This window comes from Sylvia atricapilla, chromosome 12 (assembly GCF_009819655.1).
Source record: "Sylvia atricapilla isolate bSylAtr1 chromosome 12, bSylAtr1.pri, whole genome shotgun sequence".
In the NCBI taxonomy this organism is placed as follows: Eukaryota; Metazoa; Chordata; class Aves; order Passeriformes; family Sylviidae; genus Sylvia; species Sylvia atricapilla.
Genome location: NC_089151.1, coordinates 7,711,058 through 7,735,322, shown reverse-complemented (window position 1 = coordinate 7,735,322; position 24,265 = coordinate 7,711,058). Strand labels below are relative to the sequence as shown.

At 55.9% G+C, this 24,265-nt stretch overlaps 1 protein-coding gene across 3 annotated transcripts; it reads left to right on the top strand.

Moving 5' to 3' along the window:
• Positions 1 to 837: 837 nt before the first annotated feature.
• Positions 838 to 14,836, top strand: SLC9A5 (solute carrier family 9 member A5). 3 transcript variants are annotated; one of them, XM_066327706.1, is made up of 16 exons: positions 838 to 1,013; positions 5,945 to 6,247; positions 6,899 to 7,062; positions 7,348 to 7,426; positions 8,150 to 8,327; positions 8,457 to 8,677; positions 8,862 to 9,064; positions 9,547 to 9,636; positions 9,763 to 9,833; positions 10,522 to 10,651; positions 10,812 to 10,900; positions 11,050 to 11,176; positions 11,297 to 11,467; positions 12,023 to 12,092; positions 12,248 to 12,379; positions 12,754 to 14,836. In XM_066327706.1, the coding sequence occupies exons 1-16, from the start codon at positions 881 to 883 to the stop codon at positions 13,218 to 13,220; spliced, it is 2,628 nt and encodes an 875-aa protein (XP_066183803.1). In that variant the 5' UTR covers positions 838 to 880; the 3' UTR covers positions 13,221 to 14,836. The 3 variants fall into 3 exon arrangements, with proteins under 3 accessions (XP_066183803.1, XP_066183804.1, XP_066183805.1); XM_066327707.1 differs by having other exon boundaries at positions 12,690 to 12,982; XM_066327708.1 differs by lacking the exons at positions 838 to 1,013; positions 5,945 to 6,247; positions 6,899 to 7,062 and having other exon boundaries at positions 7,351 to 7,422.
• Positions 14,837 to 24,265: the final 9,429 nt, after the last annotated feature.

The following is a 24,265-nucleotide window of genomic DNA, read 5'->3' as shown; positions in this document are numbered from 1 at the left end:
CATCTGAGAGTGCCCGTGCCATAGGCACTGCCAGCCAGAAGTCTTGCTCTGGCTCAGGCATCCTCTCCTGTCCTCCAGGGACATGTGGACACAGGTCAGAGCTCCATGGAGCACTCTGCCAGAATCCCTTCTTGCCCCCTGCCCAGCATCCCATCTCCCTGGCTTGTTTGGGCATAGCTTGCTACCCACCCAGGACATGGGACGCTGGATTTCCTGGACTGGGGGCCTCAGGGATGGGGTGTGGGAGTTGAGGCACCTCCCAAGGCATGGGGGATGGCCTAAGCAGTAAACAGGAGATTTTAGGATTATCTGAGAAGGGCTGAGGAGGTAAAGGGGAGACAGAAATTTTGGGCGCCCCCCATGGGTGTTCCCAGGCTGGCGCTCAGGCAGCGCCTGGGGCAGGGGTGTAGAGTTTCAGCTGGGAAGGGGCTGGCTGGGAGGGGGATTGAATGTGGGGAAAGACTGGGAATTTGGTGGGTGCGTGAGGACTAAGCCAGGGTAGGGAGGCTCAGACAAAGCAGAGGCACGTGGGGAGGGAATGGGGGACTAGGGTGATGCGGGTGGCACCGGGACAGTTGCAGAGAGGACTGAGACGGGGGAAGGGGGCTCCGGGAGGGTGCAGATGAACTGGGATGGAGACGGGCACGCAAGGGGTGAGCAGGGCGGAGGTGCTGGGGTCCGGGGCAGGTGCTAGGGCCAGGGGCAGTACTGGGGATGCCGAGGTCTGGGGCGGGCCGGTGCCGGTCGGGGCGGGGAGCGGCGGGCGGGGCCGGCGGCGTGGGGCGCGGGGGCCGTCCCGGCGCATCCCCACGTGCGTGTGACGCGGGCGGGGGCCGGGACCGGGACCGCGGCGGAGCGGAGCGGCGGGAGCGGCGGGGCCATGCACCCCCCGGCGGCCTCCCCCGGCCCCGCCGCCCCGGCGGGAGCCGAGCTGCTGCGCTGGCAGTGGCGGGAGGTGCAGGCGCCCTGCCTGGTGGCCGCCTGGATCCTGGTAGCCAGCCTGGCCAAGATCGGTGAGTGTCCCCATGTCCCCACCCGCTCCGGTCCCCCGGGAGCAGCCGTGCCCACCCGCGGGCAGGCAGCGGGGATGCGGCATTCCCGGCGGGCGCGGGGGCACCCGGGACGAGTAGTGTCACCGTACGCCGGAACACGGGTCATGGGGACAAATCCGGCTGGTCACCAGTCTCAGCTGGGTTGCAGAGGTCGGGGACCACCCCACATCCTCCATGCCCTGCCGTGGGATGATGTGCGGTGACGGGGTGAAGGTACCACCCGAAGGAAAAGGTGGGGGCCCAGGCTGTTTTTTCCTGTGAGCGACGGATGGATAGATGGGTGGGCACAGAGGATGGATGGTTCATGAGAGGAGAAGCCCCAAAGGATATCCCGTGTTCCCAAAGGCTAGAACAGCACCTGCCTTTGGCAGGTCTGGAAACCATTGTTCCCCCAGAGCCCTGGGAAAAGGCTCGGTGGTGCCAGTGCCAGGCAGGATGTGCCTCCAGCAGCCTGGGAATGGCAGGTGCCTGCAGTCTCCTCCGGTGGGTCACTCCAAATTGGGTTGGCATTGGACTCTTGTGCTCCCCAGCGCAGGACCAGGCAGCCGGGGGAGGCTCTGCTGTGAGAGGCTGCGTGGGAAGGCACAATGAGGATATGTGTGAGCTGTGCAGGGCTGGGCTCCCCACCAGCATGGGGGTGCTGGGGAGGGGATACCCATGTGTGGGTGCCAAGCAGGGGTACCCAGAGGGCTGGTCCCTCACAGTGCCCCTGCCTGCTGTGCTGGGTCCAGGGGATGAGATCGTGACCTTGAGCCAGGTTTTCTCCTCAGGAACCCCGCTGTGGACACAGCCCCTGTGGTGGGGGCACAGACACCCTCTTAGTTTAAAGTTGGATCAAGAAATGTGGGTTCAGAGTTCGGCAGGGGGATCTCAGATCAGCCAGGGACATGCAGCAGCACTCATTACACAGGGGACAGCTACAGCTGTGACCACCAGCTGGCCTCTTCCTGTCCCAAGCATCATTGTAGATCTTCCCGTTCCTCTCCTTCCTTAGCTTCTCACAGGAGAGACCTAAAGCCTCGCGAGGAATGAATTAAAAGGTATCATGAGTTTAAAAATACGACACTGCTGTAGCTGTGCCACCTCCAGCTGCCGAGTGCGTCCCTCCTACCTGCAGAAGATCAGAGAGAAAATTCCCTTCCCTGGCTGTTATTTTCTTCTCTCCAACCTCTCCCCGGAGCTGCTCCCTGTGCAGGTTTCCATTGAAACCTCATTGCTCCCCTCACCCACCTGGATTTTGTGTGGATGGGTGCAGGGGGGCCTGAACTTGGATCATTCCCAAACCCCTAGATCATTCTTCCAGGCCTGAGACTGATTGTCACTCTCCTTCTCTGTCTGTGAGACATGACCCTGATGACTGATAGCTTCAGGCTGCCACTAGTTTATCCACTGGGTCCAGTGGATACTCAGGTCCAATGGAGCCAATAGTGACACCCAGACCTGGAGGCTTGACTGCAGGCTGCACCCTGCCCTGGGTGTCCCCAGAGATGGCACGTGCAGTCCCCAGGGTGCACAGGAGTCCACAGAGGAGATGAACCAGGGGTGGAGGATTTTGGGGAGCAGAGAGGGCAGTGCCAACTGTGGCAGCTGTGGACACTGGGCGTAGGCTGGCGCAGAGGATCCGTTGTGGTTGTGGCACTCACAGCCCTGTGACTGCAGGGGAGGAAGCGGCCCCACGCCCGGGTGATGGGGAAATGACTGTGGGCTCTGTTCTCAGAGGCAGTCACGATGCTGGGGTAACCCAAGCCAGCAAACACCCGGGGCAGGGAAAAACTGGCTTGGGTGTTGCCTTCCTGCACAGCGAGGCATCATCCGGGCTTTGCTGCCTTTTCCATCCACAGTCAGAGCACAGGATGTGAGGAATACAGAGGTGATGACCATTGCCCCAAACATTCTCCTTACACATAGCTGCCCCACGGGCAGGAGTTTGCCAGCAGACAGATGTTTTTCTATGCAGCAGCATTGCCATGGGCTGCAACCATCTCTCTTCACACCATCACCTCTGTCCCCAGTTGCTCATGTCTTGGTTTAGGTGTTCTGCCATTTCCCAAGCTCTGGGGGAGCAGAGCAGGTTTTGGCCCTGAGTTATCATGGATGCCTGAGTATGGATTATGTCTCTGAAGTTAATTCACATGTGGCTAAGTTACTGTTGCTGTGGGAACCTTTAGTGCTGAAATCCTTGACTAGTGTGTATAAAATTAGAGCTCGTTCCGTCTGTCCCCACTGGCTGCTCCTTGTGACACAGGGGAGCTCATGTGCTGCTGTTTCCTGGGGAGGGTGGCAGCTTTCCCCATCAGCCAGGAGATTTTTGGACAAGCATGATCTTTCCCATTGATGCTTCTCCTTTATTTTACCAAGTTTCTGGCTTGGTGAAAACAATCATAGAACCATCGAATGGTTTTAGTTGGAAGGGACTTTTAGAGATTATCTTTTTCCAACTATCCTTCCATGGGCAGAGATACCTTTCACTAGATCAGGTTGCTCAATGCCCCATCCAACCTGGTCTTGAACGCCATCCATCCATGATAGATGACAGCCAGGACTCATGTCCCCACAAGACCCCTGCACACTTTCCTGGGTCCCTCCAGCCAGCCAGGACATAGCTCCACAGCATGGGGAATGCAGATGAGTTGCCGAAGCAGGGAGCAGGGATCTTGGCAATATTCCTGAGAATGCAGAAAGGGGCTGGACGCCTCGTTCCCTTCTTGAAAACTTCAGAGCTTTGTTCCCGTGGGTGGGAAGCGGCTTCACAGCCTGCTGCAGGCGCTGAGTGAGCACCATTCGTCCACCGGTGAAGGCAGCTTGTGTGGGGTGAACAGGGCTCTGCAGTGACTTGTGCGGTCATTTAGCAGGAATTTGGCCTGGATGAAGCCCAGCTGGCTTTTCCTCAGGCTGTGGGTCTGCTTGGAGGGCTGTAGTGTCCATATCACCACAGTTCCCAGGGCTGTATTGCAGCGCGTAGCAGTGAGCAGAGGTGACTGGGGCTGGGGGGAGTGCCCCAGGCTCTGTGGCTGGGGGGTTCAGTGGCAGAGCTATGGCAGGGGCTTGGCCTAGCTGCACGTTGCTATTGAGCTGCTTGGTGGTGGAGCTGCAGATCACACTGCCCCTGTGCTCACTGCTCTGCCCCTGATGGCTGCAGCAGTGCTCCTGCTGTATTATGGCAAGGAGCCAGTGCTGGGGCATGGATGGGGCTTACTGTGCCAGGCAGCAACCTCTTGAGGTCCTCAGCTAAAGGAAAAGTGGCCCTTAGCCAGCACTTTGGGTGGTGGGCTCAAAGATATTGTCTCTGATTGTGAACCAGATCTTAGTCATTGAATTATCTCCTCTAATTTAGAGCTCAGCTGTGGTAAAGGCAAGAAAATTACCTAAGAGGTGCTGGGAAAGGAGAAAGGAAGAACATCAGGAGGCCACAGCCTCAATTCTCTGGCTGTCCACATCTCAGGGACACTGGGACCTGTCCCAGAAGGATAAAGCAGGACCAGGACAGGTTCAAAGGAAAATGACAAGGGCATAGAGACATGGAAACCTACTGATGAAGCACTGCCTGTTCCTGGGCTCCTCTCCAGGTCTATGCCACTGGAGACAGCACCCTGGGCTAGGCAGGTGTTATTGTCTGTCCACTGGGGTTCCAAAGAAGGGAAGCAGCTGGGTGACCCAGGGTTGGTGCATGACCATAGCACAACTTTCATTCTGGAGGGGTAGCTTGGAACAAGCAATAGGCACGTTTAGTCCTGCTAAAGGGCTTTAGAGTCTGGGTTTTGGGGTTGGCCGCAGGGCTGGGCTTGCAGCCAAGTGATGGCTCAGAGCTTACCCTGATGTCCCTTGTAGCAGTTGGGTGCACAAGGACAGGGGTGGCTCTCGAAGTGCCTGGAGGAACCCGCTCCCCAGGAATTTCCTTCATCTGATGGTCAAGTCATGCGACAGAGCTGGGCTGGATGTCACAAGTGATGGCAGAACTCAGTGATGGGGAGACAAAATCACTGTGACCCACAATAGCCTTTTCCCAAGCAATGCCCTTTTGGAGGGGCAGCAAAATTACAGCACCTTATGCTAGTCAGGAGAAACCTCCAGGGATGGGGGTTGCCAGCCTGGAAGCTGGACTGATTTAGGATTACACAGGACACCCTGATGTGGGGGACAAGGGTGCCTGGAGGGATGACTTCCCTGTACTGGCCGGTGTGGCATTCTGCTGTCTTGTGCCTGAGCACAGGCTCACTGCCACATTATTGATGGATGAATAGCAGGGCATCCTCTGCTTGCTTTAGAAAATACATCCTGTTCCACGGCAGCTTAAGATTTGGCTCAAACCTTGCATGGAATAAAATGATTGTTCCAAGGATCTCTAAATCTGCAGCTCCCGAGTGCCTGTGTTTTCGCGTGCAGGTAGGTTAGCTGGTGCTGAGGGAGGCTGTGCTCAGCCATGGCTTGTGCTGCAGTGGTTTGCATGCTGCTCTGGCTGCTTGCTCAGACGGATGCAAACAAGGTCACCCTCTCACCAGGGCTGAGCATCCTCGTCTCCTAGTGGGTAACATGTCCCGGTGTACCAGGATTTCTTCACTTGAACAGCAGCCAGCAGTGCTCGTGACACTGTGAACGTGCTCACTGCCTGCTTTAAACCTTTAAGTGCAGATACCAGAAGCCAAGAAAATAAAATGCCTGGCTGATTAGCTGATTAGACAGTGGCGGAGAGGGAGATCCTAAAGAGTCAGAGACCTGAAGGGAGGTAGCTGGAAGGTCTTTTGTGCACAAATGTGGCCAAAAAGCAGCCTTTCCATAGGTGCTCCCTTCTTCTCCCATCCATCATGCATCACCCAACCCTTCTGTGACCCCTGTGGATTTGGGATGTCCATGTGCCTGTTTGGCTGATGCTCTCATTCTTCTTTTTCTTCTAGTTTTCCACCTCTCAAGGAAGGTGACATCTGTCGTCCCGGAGAGCTGCCTTCTCATCCTGCTGGGGCTGGGCCTGGGTGGCATCGTGTTGGCCGTGGCAAAGAAAGCCGAGTACCAGCTGGAGCCCAACATGTTCTTCCTCTTCCTTCTGCCCCCCATCGTCCTAGACTCAGGGTACTTCATGCCCAGCCGGCTGTTCTTCGACAACATTGGTGCCATCCTCACCTACGCAGTGGTGGGCACGCTCTGGAACTCCTTTGCCACCGGCACCGCGCTCTGGGGACTGCACCGGGCCGGGCTCATGGGTGGGTGTGCAGGGCTGCCCAGCTTGGACCACATCCCCGAAAAATAGGGTTTTTTGCACCTCCAGTTCATAGCACACTGCCTCTGCCTGCTGTGGATTCCTAGGAATTACAGCACGAGCGGGGTCCTGACATTCTGGGAATGGCGCTCTGGCAGGACAGTCAAGCGTGTGGGACAGACGGGCCCTGCTTGGCACTGGGCTGACTCATGTCTTTGCTATTTTTGTCTGCCGACCTTGGCTAGCCTTACTGGCTCGCTGCCGTGTTCCCTGTCCTTGGCTGGAGCCACTGGCCCTGGCTGGCCTGGGCTGTGTTTTGAGCTCTCCTGAGCCCTGAGGAGCCACTTGATGCCTGGACCTGAGGTGGGGCTACTGAGCCACCTTTGGTGGTATCTGCTGGAGGAGCAGTGAAGCACCTGGGTGCCAACAGGGACATCCCTCATGCTCCTCTCATGTTGCAGCAAGAATGCACTGTCCCACTTTTCCAGGGGCATCCTGGAGGTCTGGGAACACTTTTGAGCTCATCCCACTGCACTCCCAGTTGAGATGCTGCAGCCAAGTCACTGGGATCAGATGAGGGACAGGCTTGTTTCCACCTGGTGAGAGGGGCTCTGGGGTGGCTGGTTTGCCTGACCTTGGTCCTTCTTCCTAACAGATCCAGGTGTTGAAGCTGGGCTGATGGATTTCCTGCTCTTTGGCAGCCTGATTTCAGCTGTGGACCCTGTGGCAGTCCTGGCTGTCTTCGAAGAGGTCCATGTTAATGAGACCCTCTTCATCATTGTGTTTGGCGAGTCTCTCCTGAATGATGCTGTCACCGTGGTGAGTTGCAGCTTGGGGGACTCTAATGTTGAGCCCAACGTGGTCCAAGGTGCTAGAATTCCTTAGGATGGGCAGAGGATGCCTGTGACATCCCGGAGCTAGGGGCAGACCCATGCCATGCTCTCTTGGCCTTTCATCTCTCCTGGTCCTGGGAGACTTTGCCTGCTGAGTGAGCTGTTACCTGACAGGTTTGGGGTGGAAAATGCCTCTTCCACAGGACCCTTCCTGCCCCTCTCAAGGCAGGGAAATGCCCTGCATTTCTCAAGGGATTTGCCTTGCCTGCAGGTGCTGTACAAGGTCTTCAACTCTTTTGTGGAGCTGGGCCCTGCACACATCCATGCCACAGACTACGTGAAGGGGGTAGGTGAGTAATTGCCACACCAACCCTTCCACCTCTTCCTCTGTTGTCAAAGTGGAGGGGGGCAAGCACAGGAGCCACTGTCCTGCGGGTGGGCACTGAGCACCACAACTCTGTCATCTCCATGCGTCACATGCCGGCCATCAGCATAGAACTGCAGAACTGTTTGGGCTGGAAGGGACCTTAAAGACCATCTTGTTCCAACCCCCCCCTTCCATGAACAGGGACACCTTCCACTAGACCAGGATGCTCAGAGCCCCACCCAGCCTGGCCTTGAGCATCTCCAGGGCTGGCACAGCCAATCTGTGCCAGGGCTTCACCACCCTCACAGGGAAGATTTTCTTCCTAATACACAATATAATCCTACCCTCTGTCAGTTTGAAGTCATTCCCCTTTGTCCTGTCACTCCATGTCCATGTCAAAAGTCTTCTCCAGCTTTTTTGGAGTACCCTTTACGTACTGGAAGAGCTTCTGAGGTCTCCCCAGAGTCTTCTGAACAACCCCAACTGAACCCCAGGCTGAACAACCCCAAATCTATCAGCCTGTCCCCATAGCAGAGGTGCTCCAGGATATGCTTTGGCATCATCCAAAGCTTTATGTTCCATGGGATGCTTTGGAGGGGACCTGGGTGGGAACATGAGGCTCGGCCAGCCCAGCATGGCATGGCTGTGGGGCACAGGAACTGGGCCCATTTGCTTATGGTTTAAATGAGTCTTCTCCTCCCACCAGCCTCCTTCTTCCTGGTGAGCCTGGGGGGCACAGCCGTGGGGCTGCTCTTCGCCTTCCTGCTGGCCCTGATCACGCGGTTCACCAAGCGCGTGCGCATCATCGAGCCGCTCTTCGTCTTCCTCCTGGCCTACGTCGCGTACCTCGCTGCCGAGATGGTCTCCCTCTCCGCCATCCTGGCGTGAGTACTGCGCTGCCCCCAGGGGAAACCAGGAAATTGGGGTTGCAGTGCTGAGCAGCAAGAGGCAGTGAGTAGACCCACTGCTCATCCTGCTGTAGGGCCATGCCAGCTCCTTCTGCCCCTCTGCAGAGTCACCTTCTGTGGGATCTGCTGCAAGAAGTATGTGGAAGCCAACATCTCCCAGAAATCCCGTACCACAGTCAAGTACACCATGAAGACACTGGCCAGCAGCTCAGAGACCATCATCTTCATGTTTCTGGGCATCTCGGCTGTGGACACCTCCAAGTGGACATGGGACACAGCACTGGTGCTGGGCACCCTGTTCTTTATCCTGCTCTTCAGAGCTGTGGGTCAGTCTGTCCTGCTGTGTATGTGGCTGGTATCACACAGCCCTTTTCGTGCCAAAAAGGGATATCACCCAGGAAAGGTTGGGGCGTAAGGCTAGCCATGGATCCTGGCTAGGATTTTGTGCTGTCTCCTGGAGCAGGCAGGGCTCTCCCAGCATTCCAGGCTCTCCTTCTCCTTCTTCCCCAGGTGTTGTTCTCCAGACATACGTACTCAACCGCTTCCGCCTCATCCCCCTGGACAGGATTGACCAGGTGGTCATGTCATATGGTGGCCTCCGTGGGGCCGTGGCCTTCGCCCTGGTCATCCTGCTGGACAGCGAAAAGGTGAAAGCCAAGGACTACTTTGTGGCAACGACCATCGTGGTGGTGTTCTTCACTGTCATTGTGCAGGTGAGGATGGGCGCTGTGCCCTCCTCTAGTGCTGCTTTCTTGCCCCAGAACTGGCCTGGGGACATGTGCTTTGGTAAAGTATCTTTTTTCAAGTGACCTCTGGTCCTCAGTGCTTTCTGGCACCCTATCCATCAGCAGGATTACTATGGGGGCTGTTGCAATGGTGGGGCCATGGCCCACATTCTTTTCTCACTGGCATTGTATTCTGGGATTGGCTCCAGGAGCTCCAAGAGCTGCCTGTCCCGGCTGTTCTCTCTACAAAGCTGCTGATGGGCCCTGGCTCTGGCATTCAGTGCCTTGGGAAGGGAAGCCATGGGGAGGATGACTGAGGGTGTAACACAGTGCAGGGGTTGGGTTGGTAGGGGCATGTGTGGCTGACAGCCACTGTCCCCAGTCACTTCGTGCTGCTTCTGCTCCCTGTGCCCCAGCCATGCACCCTCTCGCCCTCCCAGTCTTTCCCTTGCCTTCTCCTGCCATTCTAGGGCCTCACCATCAAACCCCTGGTGACGTGGCTGAAGGTGAAGCGCAGTGACCACCACAAACCCACACTGAACGAGGAGCTGCATGAGCATGTAGGTGATAGTGCCAGAGGCTGCCTGGCTCCTCTCACATGTGCGGCTGGGCCAGGGCCATGTGTGACCTTGGCATCCTCGAGCCCACAGCCTTGCCACCACTCACCCTCTTCCCCCTCACCCAAGGCCTTTGACCACATCCTGGCAGCAGTGGAGGACATCGTGGGGCACCATGGCTACCACTACTGGCGGGACAAGTGAGTGTCTTAGACAGGATCCCCTGCTGACTGTTGATGAATGGGAGGCACATGCCAGCCACAGGGACATCTTGGGGTTCTCACAGGAGGACACCCCTACTGTGGGCAGGGTGGCAGGACCAGGAAGCCTGTATGTCTGTCCATCAGTCTGGATAGTCTGGACAGTCCATCATCTGGCTGTTGTTGTGCAGCAGACCAAGATCACAAGAGTCCCAGAGAGAGGTCAGGCAGGTGTGGTTGGGGATGCTGTGGAGCTGGCATTGCTCGCCAAGGTCAGAACTTGGGGTGTCCATGTTGGTGGCAGTGGCCCTCTGCCTCTTCATGGATGGAACTGTGCTGGGCACTGAGGAGGGAACAGCCCTGTTCCTGCCTGGGCAGTGTTTATCTGCAGCACAGGGACAGGAAAAGGATGCAAAAAGCCTGTTTCCTGCAGGGGAAGTGCTCCAGCGGGGTGGCCCCAGTCCTACTCCCACTGCCTCTCACAGACCTGATAGTGTCTGGCTTCTCCTTGGACTTCCATGTCCCCTCCCCTCCTGCTCTCCCTGGCAGTGTGTCCCTGTGCACAGCCAGGTCCTGTGTGCCCAGCCTCCCTTCACCATACTTGAGACACTCAGCCTTGTGTGGGTAGATATCCCTGGCCATAGTACCCCATGGGAGCTAAACTGCCTCTGTCTTCATCTCATGGCAGGTGGGAGCAGTTTGACAAGAAATACCTGAGCCAGCTCCTGATGCGGAAATCTGCCTACAGGCTAAAGGATGAGATCTGGGATGTTTACTACAAGCTGAACATCCGTGATGCTATCAGCTTTGTCGATCAGGTACAGGCAGCAGTGGTGTCCAGGCGGCAGGGTGGCCCTGGCAGGAGAGGTTCCCCTCATGTATGGCAACATGTGCACCCTCTGGCCAGGCAGTGGGGACCTGTTCATCCCGGCTGGGTCCTTGCTGTCCTGACACCAGCCTTGTCCTCCCTGCTCCCAGGGTGGCCACGTGCTCTCGGCCGCCAAGTTGGCACTGCCCTCCATGCCCAGCCGCACGTCCATGTCAGAGTCATCAGTCACAAACCTCCTGTGAGTACAACCATCCCTCTGAGCTCCTGCACAGACCTCGCTGGACCTCACAGCTGCCCTCTTCCCTGGGGGCGGGTTGCACCAGGGCTAGCATGGGCTGGCACAACGTGGGCATGGAGCCCAGCCCATCCATCCCCATCTCCCCGCAGGAGGGAGAGCGGGAGTGGCGCCTGCCTGGACCTGCAGGTGATCGACACGGTGCGGAGCCGGCGGGACAAGGAGGACGCTGCCATGCACCACGTGCTGCGAGGGAGCCTCTACAAACCCCGCCGGCGGGTGAGCACTGCCGGGCCACGGCTGACCCCGAGGGGAGCAGCGCCCGCAGGAAGAGCAGGGATGGACGATGCTGTGGGGCCAGCTGCTCACCCTGTGTCTCTTTGCCTCTCCTTCGGCCAGTACAAGGCCAGCTACAGCCGTCACTTCATCTCTCCAGATAAACAAGAGCGCCAAGATAAAGAAATCTTCCGGCAGAACATGAAGAGGCGTCTGGAGACCTTCAAGTCCACAAAGCACAATGTCTGCTCCTCCAAGAGCAAGGCCAGGCTGAAGGAAAAAGGCAGAAAAAAGGCAAGTCCTTCCCAAGCTCCTATTCTTTTCCTACCTCTGAGATTTGGCCACCCCAGGATAAAGTAAGAGAGGTCCTTTTGGGATGTAGGTGAGGTGCTGCAGCTCCAGACCCAGAGGGGAAAGTGGCTCATCTTCTCAATTTTGTTCATGCTGCATGTGAGCATGCAGGTGTTGTGTGTCCATGTGTCCCCAGCATGGCATCAGTGCTGTGCAGTGGCTCTTCACTGAACAAAGCCCTGGAGGAGCCCCAGGTTCGTTTTGCAAGAGCACTCAGCATAAAGCAGCCTCAATATTGGTGCCTTAGATCCAGGCTTAGAAATGTGGCACTGCGCCTCAAATTGAGCCTTAGGTATCTTCTTTGGTCTGGAGGCTTTTGAAGCCATTGCAGCTGAGCAGTTTATTGTGGGGCCATGAAGATGCAAAGCCTAAGGACTAGAAGCCATCTGCCATGTAGCCAGGGTGGGAATCTGGATGCCTGATGTTGGCTGGCTCACAGCCTATTGAATTTAGGGTTTTGCACAGGGCAGGTCCCAGCCAGTTCTTCTTCTTTCACAGAAGAACATCTCTCTGACCAAAGAGGCACCCAATGGGAAGACACACAGAAATGTCCCCTGGCAGGATGCAGGTAAGGCCAGTGGCAGGTGAGGATGGCAGGTCCTGGCAAGGGGACCCGGTGACATGGACTGGAAGCACCTGCTGTGCCTGAGCACTGCCAGCTCAGTGGATGACAGCACCCAGGATTGCACTAGCACCAAACCAACCCCCTCCATCTGCCTGCAGCTCCTGTCCTGGTGATGGTCAGCTCAGAGGAGGAGGAGAGTGATAGCTCAGAGACGGAGAAAGAGGATGATGAGGGGATTGTATTCGTTGCTCGAGCCACTGATGAGGTCCTGCAGGGAAAGACAACTACTGGTAGGCACCAATGCTCCATGCTGGGGCAGCTGCCGTTGGGTAGCTTGTTCTTCTGCCTATGGAGCAAAGCTGCCTTGGCATAGGCAAAACCAAAGTCAACAGAGCATGAATGGGTGAATCACTGTCCTCTGGAGGCATGGCAGAGCCTCCTTATACCCTGCACCCCCTGGGCCAGCACATGGTGTGATTCTTGGGGTTGTCCTGCATAGGGCAAGGAGTTGGACTCCATAATCCTTGTAGATCCCTTCCAACTCAGGATATTCTAGGATTCTATGGCCATTTGGTAGTGTTGGTTCTGCAACATTTGCAGGGTCCAAGGACAGACTGAGAGCTGTGCAAGCTCCCTCTCACTGTCCCTCCATCTGCATCTCCAGGCAGCCTGGATGTCTGCCCCAGCCCCTGCATCATCCCTCCATCACCAACCTTGGCAGAGAAGGAGCTGCCATGGAAAGGAGACCAGGCTGATCTGGCTGTTTATGTCTCCTCGGAGACCACCAAAATTGTGCCAGTGGATATGCAGAAGGCGTGGAACCAAAGCATCTCCTCCCTGGAGAGCATCGCTTCCCCTCCAGGCATCGAGAGCGGACCTCAGCACAGGAGATTTGCCTGCCCTGTGCTGGAGGAGCAACCCCAGTCTGCAAGCCAGGCAATGCCAGAGCAGAGCTCCTGCTTCCAGTTCCCCAGCCATGTCTCCAAGAGCGGCCGGTCACAGAGTGACAGCAGCCCGGATGGCCCTGAGCAGCAGGAGCTGCAGCCTTTGATGGCCACAGAGGAGCAGGGCAGGATGCCACCCACTGCAGAGGCCAGGTGGCTGATGTTCAACAGAGCAAGCCACCTCTGAGGCACCCTGTGGATTGGGAAGGGGCTGAGAGCTGCAGACAGGCTATGAGCTGCTGATCGCTGTCTTGCATTGCAAAGCTTGTGTGTGTCTCCATAAACTCCAGGAGTGGCAGGAGAACCCAGTAGTCTGCCTGGAGCTGTACTCCAGGGCGTGCTTTGCCCATGCACCTACTGATGCAAATCTGGTCAATAATTGGTCTTTGTGCTATGACAGCCGGTACCAGCCCCTGTCCACCCAGGGAGGCACAGATCCCAAGCCTCATTCTTCCTCTCTGGTCCCTACACATCTCTGCTGCTGGGAGGTTAGAGATATTTCTCCCAGGGCTGGGATCCCAAACGGACTTGATCCTGTCATGGCTGTGCTGCCCTGAGGTGGTGGCTGCTGGCAAATGGGCTGTGGCTGCTCACAGGTGTAAGACTGATCTCCAGCCTGGCTGTGAGTAGGAGACCTCTGGGGAGCGGGCTGAGAGCAGTGCTGGTGCACAAGAGCCCACCCACACCCAGTGACTGAGCCATTGACTTCAAGGTGGCCACAGTGCTGGTTCCTCCAGGAGCCCAGAGATAGGCTTCTTGCCACAACAGCCCTGTGTTCCCTGGGTTATGGAGGCACCACAGAGGCAAGGCCATGACTTTCTCAGGACTAGGAGCAGTGCTCCTGGAGTTTGGCTCCACCAGGAGCTGGACTAGTGAATCTGTACGCACAGGGACTCCTCTAACAGCCAACCTGCTGTGCCAGCCTCACGCCTGTCACCTGGATGTGTTCCCAACAGCTGCAGTGTTCAGCTTTCTGGCTTTACTGGGAGGCAGCTGCCCTGCACAGCATCCTTGGTGTTCATTCTGTCCATATCCCAGTGCCTCCAGTTGCCTGGGGTGCATCAGCTGGGAGGACTGGTCAAGATGCAAGGAGTGGAGTGAACAGCAGGTATGAATGTACATCAGGAAGAGGGGTGAGGGGTGTAAGCAGCATGCATCTTCAAAGGTCTGTTCCCAACACCTGCATCCCAGCCACCCCTGTTCCCTCCTCAGAGGGTGGTGGGAGCTGGTGCCCCACACGATGAATTACTTCTGACCCCAAGGGCCAAGAATTGCTCCCCAACAACTGCTCAGCACACAAAAGAGCACAATGGCTGGGCACTGGCAGAGCAGGAGGGTTGAGGGTTGCTCCCCTTTGGGAAAAATGGGGAATTGGACTGTAATGCTCCAAAGCAGATAAAAGCCTGCCTTTTCCAGCTCTATGGGTGTGCTGAGACAGGAAGTGCCATGGGAACACTTGGATGCACTGGGTGTGTGAGCCCAATGTGGAGCAGGTGAGCTGGTGGGATGCCCAGCCCTGTCAACAGGGCTCAGCAGAGGTCCTTCAGCTCTGTACCTGTTCCACCAGATCAGCATGAGATTTTTAAAAGGTTTTTATATAGTTTTGCATTTCTGGTATGACTTATTCTAGTTTTGATTTCTGATATAGGGCCATACTAAATCTCTAGTTGGGTCAGTGTTTTCTGTAGCCATGGGCACCACAAATGACTCAAGACTTAATATATTATTTGCAAGGATATTGTTATAATGTGAAATTATATGCAGAGTATTTTGTAATGTTCAATAAACTGGAGTTGGAGCAGATGTTGTGGTCTGGTGTGTCTATTGTCTGGGAACCTCTGCCCATCCTGGTTCAGTTCTCCTTTGCAAGCACCACGTCCCTGTGCCTCTCTGTTCTTCTCTACCCGAGGCCCCAACCCCCCTCTCTTGATGTGCCTAACTGGATTTCCTGGTTTCCATAAAGTTTGTGGAAAATGTGAAATTCTTTCCAAAGAGATGCTTGCCTGCAGCCATCATTAGGCTATGCAGAGGGAGCAGCCAGTGAGAGACCAGGCCCTTCTGCCCAGAGCTGTGGCTGCACAGCCACCAGCATGCTGGGAGCCCACACCTTCCCATGTGCTCCCTCCTTGCAAAAAAAAAAAAAAAAAGTTTTAAAGGGATCTGTTTCAGGGTATTCTGGGTCACAGAAGCCTCCTTGCATCAGTGTGTGCTGGTTTTGCTCTTCCCTTGATCCTGATCTCCTGGTCTCTGCTTTTCCTGAAGGAAAGTTGATGTGGTTTACTTGATTCACAAGGTAGATGTTTGGCTTGTATTGAATCTGGCATCCATGCCTGTTCCTTTTTGGCAGAGTTAAATGTAGCTTCTAGCCCTGTTAGCATTGCACTGGTGGAAGTTCTTGCTCCTTGTGACATTCCCCATCTGCCTTGCATCCCACTGACAGTGCTGCTGGCTGAGCTGTGCTCTGCATGCTGGACCTCAGTGCCAGCATTGCCTGCAGCCACAACTGCCTTGGCAGTGCACCAGGCTGTGTGAGAGGTGGGTCTGTGGCCTTCAGGTCCTCAGAAGAGGGAAAGCAGACATCTCAGCTTCAGGAAATGCTGAGGCTGGTTGCTGGTCTCTCGTCCAGACATCCGAGCCTAGCAGCTAATGTGTGTGCAGGCTCTCCATGCCACCAGCCAGCAGCTCAGAGCCCCTCCTTCCCACCCTCAACCCCAGCCTTGCTGTGAGCAGGGATAGTGGCTCCTTGCCAGTTTTTATTCTTATACTTCATTCTCTGTATTTCACCTTAGAGTGTTCTGCCTGCACAGGACTGCTCTGATCCTTCCAGCATAGCTGAGAGTTGTTTCTTTCAGCCTAAAAATACTAAAGTGCTTCAGTGGAAAAACACAAGGAGTGGGCCAAACCACGAATGCATGTGCCCAAACTTCTGCTTCTCCAGGACAAAGTAAGGCACAACCACAGGAGCTGCTCGTCAGACTCTAACCAGAACATATAACCCTCTGACTGTGATTGTAAGCAACCCCATCCCACAGCAGACTATTACAGACCTTTCATTTTGCACCCAGGCTTCTGTTTAGAGCCTGCCATTAAACCTGCACATTTTTTCCACAGGCATTTACTTTCTCCGATACTCAGCTTCTCCAGTTCCTCTGTGGTACCAAAACTTTGTGAAGTCAGCAGGGGTTGTAAAGCAGCTTTGGCATCAGCTGTATGGAAGAGCTGTGGGAAGTGGATTGGTGTTGGCCATCTTACAAGTGAGTCTTAAAATCACCACACCACTTTTGCACAATGCACATTGGAGCATCAGATAAATTTCAGACTGGAAGGGGCTTGGGAAGCCCATGGTCCAACCCCAACTCCATGCAGGGCTGGTAGCAAAGCTAGACCAGGTAGCTCAGAATCCTGTCTCACTGGATTTGGAAGGTCCCTGAGGATGGAGATGTCAACTGTCCCTGTACCAGAACCACATCACGCCTACATCAGTCTTGCACAGAATGAATTTCTCCTTATGCTCAGTAAATATTTCCCCTGGGGTGGGTTGTCCGTGTTACCTCTTGCTCTTCCAAGTGCTTCCCTGGGAAGAGTTGGGCTGTGGTTTCTGTGTGCCACCTTGTTGGTAGCCCCCCTTTGCCTTACCTTCTTAAAGCTGGTTCTCTCTGACATATATATGTGAGTATATATATATACATATGTATATGTGTGCATAAATATATATATTCTTTTGGAACTAGCACCCAGTTGCATCTAACAGGTACAAAGTTCAAGAAATAATAATTTTCTCGAACCTGCCAGCTTTGTATTCTCCACTGCTGCAAGGGTGCTGTTGGGTCACGAGTGTAGCTGCTGATCCTGCTCTGTTTCTGGAGCACTTCTCACACCCTCTTGGGAGTTTTTCACAGTGCTCTATATAGGCAGAAGCAGTGGGAAACAAATGAATAGGAGCCAGGTCCTCACCTCTCACTCCCACAAAGCATGGCAGAGGCTTTGGCCATGCTCATGTTTTCACGGAGAGCAGCAGGAAGGCAAATGCAGAAGAATTCAGGAGAGGCGTTCAGTCTGATTGTATCTGGTACAAATAGTTTGGAGACACATCAAGGAAGCTCCTGCCTCCTCATGTCCATCTGTCCGGTCATCCATCTTACCTATGATCAGACTGAACACCTCCCCTGAATTCTCCATTTGCCTTCCTGCTCTTTGCACCTGAAGCAGCCATCCCTGCTCCCTGCATTCACTGGAATCCTCCTCTGGCTGCTGGGAAGGGAACAATTGGTTTTCCCTCTGGCATTACCTCGGCAGGGGGATGCCAGCCCTGACCCCGGCCGGCCCGCTGCGCTGGTGAAGCTGTGCAGAAGTAGCTCTGCTGACGGGATGCGGGCCGGGGCTGCACCGCCAGTGGTGACGGAGCCGGGATCAGCCGGGGCGGATAATGAGGAACAGATTCGCGCTGGGCAGAGGTTCCCATGCTGCGTTCCAGGGCAGAGCGGCCAGGATGGGAGAGCCTTTGTGCTTCGCGCTGCACCTCTCCGGCTCGTGTGGAGCCAGCGCCTCGGCTGCCCCGGCTGTCCCCGCCGGCTGCCGGCAGTGAGCGGCCCCGGGCTCCCCGCAGGGCTGGGGACTGTCCCCAGAGGCTGTGCCACCCGGCGGGCTGCGGAGTGCCTTTCCCCAGAAGGCTTTCCCCACAGCCTGGCTGTGCAAGGGAACAGGCTGCAGCGTGGACTGGCCGAGGACAGGCAAGATCAGAGGGATCTTTAGGTCAGCAGGAGCTGGGTGGGGTGATCTACACCTTCCTTCGTGGCTCAGACTTCCTTGCTTTTCCTGGAAGAGCAAACAAAACTGTAGGAATCCCCGAGGACTCATGATGAGGCTGCTACTCTTGGGGATTTCTGAAGAACAGCCAGAGCGGAAGCCAGCATGATGGGGGCTTTGATTTTATGAGTGCCCCAGATCCAAGAGTTGTGATCTTCCCTGCAGCCAGACATAGCTGTTCCTCACAGCCTCTTGGAAGGCAAGGATCTCTGAAGAAGCCACCTGGACTCCTCTCACCTCTTCTTCTCCTGGCATCTGTGGCCACACATCCAGGCTGTCCTGCAGGTAAATGAAACGTGTTGGTGGATTAGCTGGAGAGGGAGGGAGGGTACTGAGGCACTTTTGGAAGATGACCACCAGCCCAGCCGGTCTGGTCTACATCAGACCACAGGTCAGCCCAAGCTGACCAGTGGCAGCCCGGGAAGAAGGGCTTGGAAGGGCCACAGGGTACTGGTAGTGACCCAGCTCTCCAGCAGCTGTGCTGTATCTGTGCTTTCCTCTGCCGCTGCAATGCAGGGCAATCCCTGCCCGCACACAAGCTTTGCCTCCTGAAGCCCAGCTAAGCCCATGCTGTTGAAGTTGGAGAGCCACTTAAAGTGTTGCTTTGGCTCCTTGGCTGGCTGGGGGGAAGTCGGCTTCTGGTTGTGCAGAACCTGGGGCGTCGTTGTATGTGGCTCCCTGGAAGTTTTGAGTCTCTGAGGCTTTCACAGGCAGTGGGATGAGCTGTGGGCTCAGAGCTGTCCTGAGAGCCCTCCTATAGGCATGGCTACTGCTGGGACCATGTGAGTATCACTGGTGCACGAGTCACTTGCTCCAGATTTCTCCTAGACATTTGGGTCCTGCCTGCTCTCTCAGAAATCCCAGTCTCCCAAGGGCCTGGATATTCTCTTCTCTACCACATATGTGCATGTAGATACACCATTTTCAGTAGACTTCCTTACCCTCTTCAATTTATGGAGAAAGCTGGCAAAAGGTTCCGAAAGGTACCCCAGAAAGACAGAGAAAGAATTAAAAAAGAGACAACTATGAAGGCTAATCAGTTTTCCCATGTTGTGGTTGGGGCTGGCTGATGGGAGCAGGTTGGTGAAGGAACATCAGCCTCTCGTGCTGGGATGGAAGGGCTGTGGAGCAAGCAGGTGGGACAGCGCTGCTGCTGGGGCGTTAATCCACAATCAATCCCTGCTAGGTTCACTCCGATCTTCGCCTTATTCTGCTAGTGAACAGATAGAACTGTTAAAAATGTTTAGGTGTTTTTTTTTTTTTTTTTACCTTAGTAAAAATAGCTTTAGAAGCAAAGAGGAAATTACAGACTGAGGAGTGCAATGAAGAGGGGCAAAAGGCAGCTACCTCGCTGCGCTTGGATTTATCTATAAATACAACTCCACGTGGGGCGTCGCTTTCCCAAAGGCAGCCGAACCGCCCCCAAACCGGTGGCGATCGGGGGACGGGGGTGTAGGGGAGCATCTCCCCTCCAGCGAGGGTGACGCACCGAGGGTCAGAGGGGGACCGGCGCTGGCTGAGTACCGAGTTTAGCTGGAACGGAGCGCGGAACGACGGAACGGCGGCAGGAGCGGCGGGAGGAGCGGCGGGAGGAGGAGGAGCGGCGGGAGGAGCGGCGGGAGGAGGAGCGGCGGGGGGAGGAGGAGCGGCGGGAGGAGCGGCGGGAGGAGGAGCGGCGGGGGGAGGAGGAGCGGCGGGAGGAGGAGCGGCGGGGGGAGCGGCGGCGGGAGGAGGAGCGGCGGCGGGAGGAGGAGCGGCGGGGGGAGCGGCGGAGGGAGGAGGAGGAGCGGCGGGGGGAGCGGCGGAGGGAGGAGGAGGAGCGGCGGGGGGAGCGGCGGGAGGAGGAGCGGGAGGAGGAGGAGCGGCGGGAGGAGGAGCGGCGGGAGGAGGAGCGGCGGGAGGAGCGGCGGGAGGAGGAGGAGCGGCGGGAGGAGGAGCGGCGGCGGGAGGAGGAGCGGCGGGAGGAGGAGCGGCGGCGGGAGGAGGAGGAGCGGCGGGAGGAGCGGCGGGAGGAGCGGCGGGAGGAGGAGCGGCGGGAGGAGGAGCGGCGGCGGGAGGAGGAGCGGCGGCGGGAGGAGGAGGAGCGGCGGGAGGAGGAGGAGCGGCGGGGGGAGCGGCGGGAGGAGCGGCGGGAGGAGAGGCGGCGGCGGCGGGAGGAGCAGCAGCAGCAGGAGCAGCAGCGGCCGCGCTGCCCCGAGCCGCCGGCAGGTGTCGCCCCGCGCCGAGGCCGCGCCCCGGCCCCACCGCCAAGATGGCGGCCGCGCCCCCTCAGGGAGCCCCCGGCGGGGAGGGCGCGGCGGAGCGCGGCTCGAAGGCCCCGGGGATTCCGTGGCGGCGTAGTCTTAAGGGAAAAGACAATATACGTGTGGTAGTTTCAGGCCTCTTTTGGTGTGGGAGCCCAAGCTGCTGCTCAGCTCCCTCCCGCTCTCCTGATGGTGGGTGTGATGTCCAGGTTCAGTCACCAGCTCACTCTTTATCAGACGATTTCATCTCATCTGGCAGCAAACGCAGGCAGGGGCTGCAAAATATGGCCCAAAACCAGAGCGTTTTTTTACTGTGAGGGTGGTGAGACGCTGGAACATGTTGCCTAGGGAGGCTGTAGTTGTCCCAAACCTGGAAGTGTTTCAAGCCAGGTTGGATAAAGCCTTGAGCAGTCTGGTCTAGTGGGAGTTGTCCCTGACCATGGGAAGAGGGTTGGGACAGAATGATCTTTAAGGTCCATTCCAGCTTCTTAACATCGTATGATTCTATAAAGAAAAAAAAAAAGCAGCAAAGAACACACACTACGACCTGTGTGTTTCTGTGTTGGTGAGGAAGTTCTTGACCCACTTGTTCCTCCTCCCACCGAGCTCCTCCGAAGGCTCATGGCCCCAGCCTGACAGCCCTGTTTGGCTATCAAACCTTCCCATGGCTGCCCTGTAGCTGGCCTTGCCCTGTCACAGGCTGGGAGTAGAGATCCCTCTGCAAGGAGGAAGAGAGCAGCAGCATTATGGAAGAAGGGCAAGTGAGAGGGACAGAGGAGAGATTGCTGACAGGAGACAGGAGCCCTCCGCCCCGCCTGTCTGAACAGGAAACTTCTCATCTCCTTCAGGAGACACATTGTTATTGCTGCTGATGGCATCGAATCACAGCGTTTCCTGCCGTGCTCTCCAGCTCTGGTGCCAGGGAGGGGAGGTGCCCACCGCAGCTGGAACCAGGCACACACTATGTCAGTCATATGCTGCTTCCTGGTGCTTCCTCTGCCTCCAGCCCACACTGGGAACAAAGGGTCCCTGCTACAGCAGCTGTCATCCACATCACACCACCTCCTCACTGGGCCCTATGTCCCACCTGCTCTGTGTTCCTACCTGGCATCCTTGCTGTAGGCATTCCCTGAGGTTCACTCCTCTAATTGCCAGCTGCGGATGTTCCATGACAGACTGCTCCTATCCCTGTCAAACCAGCCCTTGCCAGTGGCATATAAGGAGCCTTCTCAATGCTCTGGGTCTGCAGTCAACAGAGTTGGCTCTGGACTTTCCAGGGGAGAAGACCCTGACCCCAAACTGCACTTCGTCCACTGCAGAGTGACTTGAACATCAGCCTGAAGCCTTGCAGAGCTGCTGGAGGACTGGGATCTTTCCCCTTTGCCACCAGCTGGACAAGGCTAGGGGGGCAACAAAGCAGGTCTCTTCTGTGTCTGGGGGAACTATCAGACCTGAGCAGGTTGTCATTCTCCTGTTGGAAATACCAGTCGGATTAAGGGTACTTTGAGAAGCACCTGGAGGACTCACAGTGGGACTGCTTGAGTTCAGTGGGCAACACAGCCCAGCTGTGACAGTCACCATGACAGCTGGTCTCAGGGAACGCCCATGCAGCTCTATAACACACTGACTGGTCCTGGAGATGCATCTTGGGGCTATTGCTGTGCCTCAGGGAGTGCTGAGCTAACTCAGCTGCTTGCCTGCTCTGGAGAAGCAAACTGCAGGCAGGTGAGAGCTTTCCTTCTCTCTGGAGACATTCTGCCATGGGAGAATGGTTTGCAAGATCTGTCGGGATCTGCTGGGTAGAGGCTCTGCAAATGCTGGCTGTAAGTGTGGGGTTTGGGAGGGTAGGAGGGGCTGGATGGGAGCGTGGTAGTGTGGGAATAGCACGGGAATAGCAGTTCAGGGGATTAAAGCTGGATCAGAGTCCCTTACTGTCACCCCAGGTAGGACCTTGGAAGTGGCTCTGGCTTTGCAAACTGTGGAGCAGAGACTGCAGCTGGTGGTTGGAGAGGGAGGTGGTTGCTCCCCTAGTTAGAGCTGTTAGCCCTGCCTCCTATCAGGGCATAGTTGGATTTAGGTTGGTTTTGGGAAGAGAAGGGATAGGTCTACGGATCAGAAGTGTATCCTAGTCCTTGTCTGGCAATGCCACTCAGTGGCATCCTCCAAGAGATGTACCCACTTCTCTTGGTGCAGGCTGGGCAGGTGTCTCATGGGTGCTGGTTGCTCAGGCATGAGCTGGGTACAGAGCAGGGACACAAATGGGGGGCTCCTTGTGGTGTGAAGCCATGGTGGGGGATGTCTGTCTGTCATTACAACACTTGCTCTGCCAAGCAGACCTGGAAAGAGCAGCAGGCCCTGGCAGCTGTAACCGAGGATGGAATTTACAGTGTGTGACCCTGTGTTCCATGACTCCCTTGTCTGTGGGAGAGGGGCCGGGGCAGGAAGGGTGTGGGTGCCCGCTGGCACGTCTGGCTCAGAGGTGAGCAGGCTGTCTCAGAGAGTACAGTAAACATGTGCTGTGGGGCTAAATGGCATGCAACATCACTGCCAGGAGGGAAGGTAAACAGATGACTCTTCTGTGCCATTAAATATGTGGGATCTGGAGAGCGATGGGTCACTTTTAGGCTGCTCTTCAGAAAAAGCTGACCTGTTCTTCTGTTCAGAGTCTATGGTGAGTTTTGAAGCAGCAGTCTTGAAACCACAACTGGATTTCTAAGCCAAGAGTACTTTGTTCTCAGAGAAGGCAGGTAATGCCTAAAGTCTCGGGAGACAGACAAGTAGCTCCTCTTAAACCATTTAAGCTCTCTTGACTCCACATTCATTGTGTCCCTGCCTAGCTCTGTGTCCTACAGACTCTTGTGGGGGGTTGGGATATTTTCTCCAGTATTGTCACATCTTGCCAACCAGTGCACCTGCCTTGTACTCAAAGCACCAGAATGCTGAGACCCAGTACCCAAGAGGGGAGTCCACTGCAGTGGGGAAACACCCTCAGGGTGTGAGTGCACTGGGATGGTGTCTGATTGGGCAGGAGGCTGTGTTTCCATCCAATCCCTGCTCCTACCTGTGCTGGCTGTGTTCACGACTTCAAGGAGAAGTCTCTGGAGACTGTTGTAGAGGCATTAACTTCTACAAGAGGTTAACTCTACAAGAGTGGTGTGCAGCACGGCCACTTCATAAGGCCTGGGGGCACCTCTGTGAGTGCCCTCCCTGGCCCAAAGTTAAAGGAGCCCAAAGCTGCTCAGACTGAGATGGGTGTCTTGGATGAGTGCAGAAGCAGGACTTTGTCCTGTGGACTCTGGCAGTGATTGATGCCAGCTGAGCCAAAACCCTGGGCACTTGGGGATGCCTGGAGCTAGTCTAACCAGCAAGTACTCTGCATGTATTGAGTACAGCTGGTTTGTCTGGGAAGACGCTGTGTGTCATCAAGGTCTGCCTGCATATCTGGGCAGAGGCTGTAAGGCTGATATTCCCCTGCTTGCATTGCTTTGCTGTGGGACTGCACCCTATGAGCTTCGACTTAGAATCATAGGATGGTTTAGTTTGTAAGGGACCTCAAAGTTCCAACCCCCCTGCCACAGGCAGGAATGCTACCCACTAGACCAGGTTGCTCAAAGCCCTGTGCAATCTGGCCTTGGACACTTCCAGGGATGGGGCATCCACAGCTCTTCTGGGCAATCTGAGCCACTGCCTCACCGTCCTTTGAGTAAAGAATTTCTTCCTAACACCTAATCTAAATCTTTAGCTTAAAACCACTCCCCCTTGGCCTATCACTCTCTGCCTGCACAAAAACTTCTCTCTTATTTTTTTTTTTTTAAATAAGCTTCCTTTAGGTACTGGAAGGGGCCCTAAGATCTCTCCAAAGCCTTCTATGCTGCAGGCTGAACAGTTCTAGCTCTCTCAGCCTGTCCTCATAGAAGAGGTGCTCCAGCCCTAGGATCGTCTTTGTGGCCTCCTCTGGACCTGCTTTAACAAGTCCATGTCATTCCTGTGCTGAGGACCCCAGACCTGGATGCAGTACTCCAGGGCAGGTCTCATGGGGGCAGAGGGAGAGAATCACCTCTCTCAATATGTGCTGCAGCCAGCCTAATGTATGAATTAAAAAAAAAAGTTCATTCCTCTCCCTTTTTTCCCTTGTATTGGCACACTGGGTATTTGAGTCCCCCAAATGGGACCTTCAGGATTT

Bases quoted from the DNA above. Each gene is read 5' to 3' on its own strand.
- SLC9A5 (XM_066327706.1), top strand. From the start codon at position 881: ATGCACCCCCCGGCGGCCTCCCCCGGCCCCGCCGCCCCGGCGGGAGCC. The intron at 7,427-8,149 runs GTGAGTAATTGC...TCCTCCCACCAG, and splicing joins AGACTACGTGAAGGGGGTAG to CCTCCTTCTTCCTGGTGAGC. The intron at 10,901-11,049 runs GTGAGTACAACC...ATCTCCCCGCAG, and splicing joins TCATCAGTCACAAACCTCCT to GAGGGAGAGCGGGAGTGGCG.